Raw genomic sequence first — 6,957 nt, forward strand, 5'->3', positions numbered from 1 at the left:
GCTCTGAATGGGGAAATTCTATCAAACATACAGTTATGCATTTCTAGTTACAGCAGGTGACTGTTCAAAGTGCATCATTTATATAGGCGCTACATTATATATTCTGTTTATGACTGCAGCTAGTCTCAGTCCCTAAAAATAGCCTGGCAGATTTATTTATTTATCAAAAATCTCAATCCCTATCATGAGAAATTCCAATATAAGACTCTTGTTTAACAATATTCACCGAAAGTCATCATATTTATAGAATTAAATGCAACATTTCGACATATTACACCAGTATGCTGGTGTGGGATAAGTGTGTTTAGCTGAAAGCAGGGTTGTGTGCTCCAGACACTGGCATTGGAGGCGGACGTTTCCCCTTCAGGAGTGTCAAAGAAAAGATAAAGAAGCACATGCTCATTACAGCCAGGATGATGATGCCAGATATGAGAGCACTCGTTACTGAGTTCATTTTGAATGGACCACTGTTTAGCGGAACTGAAACACACACACACACACACACACACACACACACACACACACACACACACACACAGAATACTTATGTACTGTGATTCTGCTGCTCCTTTCCTGCAAATGCTTTCTTGGTGTATTCATTATTAACATCTATCTGTTTGCTGTATAATAGGCTCTTCATATTTCTCACTGGTGCTTCTAAAGAGCCTATCATTTACTTTAGTGTGAGTAAAGCTCAGCATATCCTTCATCAGTGCTGTGCCTGAGTTAAGTAAAGAGAGATAAAAATAAAAAAAAAGCTTACCCAGCTGAGAGTTGTTGGTTGGAGTTTCATCTATAGGAAGGAAACAAAGGATTATATGAGGCGAGAAGAATTCCATCACAGAGCCCTTCAGACCCAACGAAGATTAGAAAAACCTATATTATTGTCTTTGATAGCGCTCTTTAAGCATATGTTCCAAGGTTATATAATATTATATACTGTAGGTACATTGTCATTGCACGGGGTATGGCTGAATTTATGTATACACATAAACACACAATACATTTGACAATAGAAATTTGGAAAAGCTTTGCCATGTATTTAATACTTCAGAGCATAAGGTTGGGATTTGATATAAGCAACATGATAGCATTGCACCATCTTGTCTTGTATTAATAATTTAAGCTGGTAGTGCTGTAATGGTGTGAGAGATATTTTCTAGGCATGCTTTGGGCCCTTAGGTGCCAGTTGGGCATTGGTTAGATGCCACAGTCATTGGCATACCTGAGTATTGTTGCTGACCATGTGAATCCCTTTACGCTCAGCAGAAAAAGGGGCCATATCACAAAGCTAACATACAGTAATTGGAACCTGGTTCCTTGAACATGATTATACGTTCACTCTACTCGAATGGCCTTCATAGTAACCAGACCTCAATCCAAAAAAGCAACTCTGGGATGTGGTGGAACGGTAGAGTTGCATCATGGATGTGCAGATGGTAAATCTGCAGCATCAATTGCAGTTGTCAGTTTGGACCAAAATCTCTAAGATTCTCTAAATTCTCTCTAAGAAATATTTCTAGCAACTTGAAGGTTAAATTTATGCCATAATTAAGGAAGCTCCAAAGTCAAAAGGGGGTCCATCCCAGTACTAGCAAGGTAGACCTAATGAAGTGGCCAATGAGTGTATATAGGTTTAATATGAAATATGTCACTATTATGTGCATGATGTTATACAGTATATAACATTCTCATTTGCTCATTACTCTTAATTAATAACATGTATACAATTCATGTGGTTATGTAACCAGATTGTGTACACAATGATATGATCTTACCACTTCTAGTGATGATGGGTCCTGCAGTTATAACAGCATTTCCAGATACTGCATGAGACTCTGTACTCTCCGACACATCCCGTTTCTTACGCATTCCACAAACCTGTTTTAAAGCAATACGTTAAATTATATTCCCTGCGCTGTTCTGGCTGACATAACATAACACTTTCTTTTATGTCAATTGATTACAGTTGTTACATGTTAAGGTTGTTATCACATAATGTGCTGAACTAAAAAGTGTCACCGGCACAAGCATGGGACAGTCATCTGTTCGGCACAGTTTGGTGACGCAGTGAAGGAACACAGTGGACATCTTCTGATTCTTGTGCTTGACGAAGCGGAACACCTCGAAGGAGAAACGACCCATCTGACTCTTTCCATTTTCAAACACTGTTGTCTGGGGGTCCTTGTCACACCTTCCCCAGGGGACAAAAAACAGGTACAAGACGTTTAGTTTCAGCTTACAAAGACACACTATTATATTCACAAAACCACAGGTACAGATACTAACAGGACACTACTGTTCATGTGATGACACAGGACATGTAATTACCCAACGAAAAGATCATATCTGAGTTTGTCGTTAGGATTCCCAGATGGAGTGCTGTAACAATAATCCATTAGCACATTCCACCTGTACAGAGTAGTAAGCATTAGCAATAGATAGCAAAAGAAATACATTTATTAACACAAAAAAAGGGGGGAAGAAGACATTTGTATGGAAAGTCACACCGATTGAAGAGGGCAATCTTGTTTTTTTGTTCATTTCCCAGAAAAGCCAGGGTTAAATCTCTTTCCATGTTGTATTTTTATGTCTCAGGCATGACAAGCATCAGAACAAAGGCTTACAGATGGGATATCTAGCTGGCACATGCATTGTCATGTACCCCTGTACCTGCTGTTTTACTTGGCTGGAAAAAAAAAATGAAGGCTGAAAGGATGAATGATGAAAACAAGGGGAAGAGATGAGCACAATGAAATGCTACAAAAGACTAGGGAAAAGGAAAGAAGTAAAAAAAAACTTTAGGAAAAACAAAGAAGGTAAGATGTTATCTTTTTGACGAAAAGGTAGTGAAGGAGGTAGAGATAGAAGAAATCTATCCAGGGTAAAGGAGAATAGAAAAAAGACAAATAACCATAGCAGTTGGAGAGACTTTGAAAGCAATACCCGCAATTCAGTCTCCCAGTAAGATTTAACCTATTGGGCATATTGGAAAAGTATTATTTAGTATTTTTGTGAAGTCTGGGTAATTAACCTCCTGTCCAGATTTGACGCTTTGACGGCAGCAAACACACGAGTTTTCAGAGTGAGGCCTGCCATTGGGATGGCCAGATGCTGGATGTATGTGGAGTCCTAAAGGGCAAAATAAAACATACAGTTGACTGAGCATTTATATACAGACACATCCATGACTATAAAAAAGCACCAAATTAATGGTTCTCATGGGGCTACCATTTTTATTTAATTCACTTTTCTTAACCCTCACAACACATGCTATTGTTTATTGTCCATAACTTTTAAAGAAACAGATATTCTACACCAGGAGTCACCACTCCCCACAAAGAGCCGGCATGGCTGCAGGTTCTCTTTCTACCCGAGCCGAAGCTACACCTGATTCCACTTTTGAACTTCAGCTTCAAACAACTATTAGGTGTGGCTCCTATTTGGCTGAAAGGAGAAAAAAAAAAAAAAAAAGACTGCTGCCACAACGACTCTTTGTGGATAAGGTTAGTAGCCCCTGTTGTAAAGACACATCTCAATTGTAAAGAAACTGCCCAGCTTCAGATCAACACATTAAAATAAAAGCACCTGCACTTTTTCCCTAAAAGGTAAAGCACAGCATGAGACAGAGTGGATGCAGAAACTTACATTGTACAGCAGTAAGTTCAGTGTGCTTACAAATGTACCATTGCTGTCCTTTACTGAAATGGCTGCGGCAGACCTTTAAGAAAATAATAATGGGAAACATTAAACGCTATACTCCTGGTGCCCCTGATATCTATTTTCCTGTCTACCTCCTTTACTTCACGTAACCTTTTCTCTGCATGTGTACTTTCTCATTGTTTGTCTTGTCAAAATATTAATCTTAAAATCTTAGCACTTTACATAATCGGAACCATCTCAAAAACCACACAATGACTTGAAACTGGCTCAAAGTGTGTAAGCATTTTCTTCCCAAGGTTTTTCTTCTCTTTTTTTTTTTTTTTTAGTCCTATAATGGGAAACAAGGTCACTGTGGTGCATACAGTTTTCTGATTTTGCAGCATCTGTAATATGCTTTTACATCCTTACCTGGTACAACCATTATCTACATTATACACTGTGTATACCTAAACACTTAGGTAAACTTTATATGGGTTTACCTAACTTTGTATTTAAAAAAAACTGATTGGGTTTAAATTGTTTGCTTAAAATAAAATAATAATCATGCAGACTATTTTTTCCCTATCCTCACAACAACAAAAAAACGTGTGAAAACTAGACCAATTTGGCATAAAAACTGTGACCTGAACAAAAGCCTTCAGGATGATCAATGAAAAGCAAGTAAATAAATTATGAGGAGAGCACTGTCGATGTAGAATGTTTGCAGTCATTAGAATTGCCTCTGAACATAATTATCTAGGATTTGCTAAATTCATTTGTTTCTTATCATGCTGTGATCAAGGCACGGCCACGTCTAGCTGCGAAGATACACAAAATTAACTATTATCTATATTGACATTTTAAACTGCCTGGATGCATTAGAAAATAATCCTTTATGCCTTTATTGTATTGAGAATGCATACTCTGCTTCATGCAAATCCTTGGCACCCACATAAAGGCTTGACAGGGTATTTTGGGCCACAATGCTAGACCAGAGTGTATTACAAAGACTGAAAGAGATGGTAGAACCCACTTACGATGCCAGCTGTGTGTTGTTCACCAGGTACTCCAGTGGATAGCTGCAGCTGAATTTATAGAGCAGTCCAGGCAGGTAGCTGATGATAGTAGGAGGGTCAGGCGTGTCAATATACCCTGATATATTTCCAATCTGCACCAATGAAAGGTTCCCATATGCATTGGGCCCCTGAGCTGTGGACACCTGCAATCACAGAAGCAAACACAGAGGCGAACACACACACACACACACATCAGTAGCAGCTTGCCTTCCTAGCTCATGTTGTTTTGCTGATAAGAACTTCACACCTCCTTAGTGAAGCTTTGTGTAACACAAGGCAGCACTCAGTCAATCAGAGCTTTTATCAAACGCTTAGCTGAGCTCAAAGCATCTAGAATTATATGGTTGCTTTGTTGTCAGTTATAAGCAATTTCAAGCAACATGTCCGAGCATAGCTATGCTAATAGCTTATGTTTATCTTTTTATATATTTTAACCAAAGGACGTACACATATGTATGATTTTCAGTAGATAACAAAAAGCAGGTTGACACTCATTATGATTTAAAAATGGCAGTGAGATCCAATGCTGATAATAGCTTGCTGTTTACACCATGAGTAATTCCATAAGTCGCATCTAAATCATTAACAGGCCTATAGTGTTGGAAAATAATTTAGAGATCTTACACACTGACCAAACCTGATCAACACTCCCATATTCCTGCCTTAGTACAGTATATCACTATGGTGATGCTTGCACAAGGTTGATGGTTGTAACTCAATAGTCAAAGCATATATTAGCAGTTTTCCTAAGGTCTAGTGTTGCAAGGCCAATGTCCTACCACTAGCAAGTTGCCGCAGGCCTCCAGTGTACTAAGGCTGATGCTGAACAGCACCACAGTAGGAAAGGTGTTGTTGTTAATGAATCCTCGGCAGTGGGCATCACCATGGCGCCCGTTCAGGGCCAGGTCAGTGTCGGTGTAGCCAGAGAAAAGCACCGGGCAAAAGTTAATTTTCAGAGTAATGGTTTGTACTCCACAGTACACGCTGATGTCTCGCTCAGCTACAAAAAGAAGAAAGAAAAGAAAAGAAAAGATGTTCAGTTCATTTAAATTTTCTTTTCAAATAAAATTTATTAGTGGGTCAGTGGACTTAATAGAGTTAGATGCAATACATTCTTTCTTTATTATATACTTGTGATTCATATATTCAGTAACAGAGAGAAATGTTTATGAAAAATGCAACAGGCTGGCAAGCTCATATTTATTGCTTTGATATACTCACCAGGAAAACGGCTATGAAAGTTCGCATCACAGTTGTATCCGTTGAACTGAGCTTTAACTATTAAAAATTTATATAACAGCAAAAGAATCAAACATATACGTTCCATGTCCGCACCTGAGAAAAACAACTTGTTAGCATTTTTCTTTTACTTTGTAAAAAAAAAAAAAATAGACAAGAACAGCACAAGGATATTTTTTTTTGACTCTTAAAATGTATTTTGTTATTCCATAGTAGTATCAAATTGCTCTTCTGGATTTTGTAAAAGAAAATAAATATGCCAAGAAGTATTATGTTATGCATTCAGCCAATATTAAAAAATGCTTATGGAATAAGTGAACCGAATCATTCTTACAGCATATCAGAGTCTATTATTGCATGAAATATGCAGTTAATAATGCAGCCTTGTTATTGTCTCATTATTACAAATCAAGTATTCTTTAAATCCAAAAAGATAAAGCTTATCTAAAATGATTCGCTTTCTTTTTTAAATATATATATATATATATATATATATATATATATATATATATATATATATATATATATATTAACCAGTTTGGTTTAAACCTTCATGGCGGTGCAAGTCCCCCTGCACTCACCCGAATCCCTGGCAGCCGAGGAGTCAGCGGTACTCCATATGCTCCCACCTCCTGCATGAGACTGACTGAACGCGCATCGGCCTGCATCGCTGCAAAACAAGCTCACACATAGGTTTTACTTTCTCAAAAAAAAAAAGATTAAACATAAGAGATACTTTATTCGAACACATTCACAAAAAGGGCTGTCCAGGGAAACATGGGAAAGTCCATCAAAAATTGAATGTGTTATACAAATCCTTTCACGGACCCAGAAACATGAGCGGGTTTTGAAGTTTCCCACTCATATCCTTTCTGCTTGATCTCTCTCTGTCGGGGTTCGCAAACGGGCCCCAGCATTGCATGAGATCTGCGTGGGGGGAATTATCTTTTCATCAATTGAGTGGGCTGCTGACGGAGATGGCCCTTTTGTGTGCCAGCAT

General features: G+C 38.1%; 1 protein-coding gene across 1 annotated transcript; it reads right to left on the bottom strand.

The window, feature by feature from the left end:
• Positions 1-304: 304 nt before the first annotated feature.
• On the bottom strand, positions 305-6,045 carry zpld1a (zona pellucida-like domain containing 1a). Its single transcript, XM_053476164.1, has 10 exons — positions 5,940-6,045; positions 5,498-5,718; positions 4,680-4,861; positions 3,649-3,721; positions 3,035-3,132; positions 2,332-2,412; positions 2,023-2,194; positions 1,779-1,881; positions 764-793; positions 305-480 (listed from the first exon to the last, which is right to left on the bottom strand). The coding sequence occupies exons 1-10, from the start codon at positions 6,043-6,045 to the stop codon at positions 305-307; spliced, it is 1,242 nt and encodes a 413-aa protein (XP_053332139.1).
• Between the last annotated feature and the right edge of the window lie 912 nt (positions 6,046-6,957).

The sequence above is a fragment of the Clarias gariepinus genome, chromosome 17 (assembly GCF_024256425.1).
Source record: "Clarias gariepinus isolate MV-2021 ecotype Netherlands chromosome 17, CGAR_prim_01v2, whole genome shotgun sequence".
In the NCBI taxonomy this organism is placed as follows: domain Eukaryota; kingdom Metazoa; phylum Chordata; class Actinopteri; order Siluriformes; family Clariidae; genus Clarias; species Clarias gariepinus.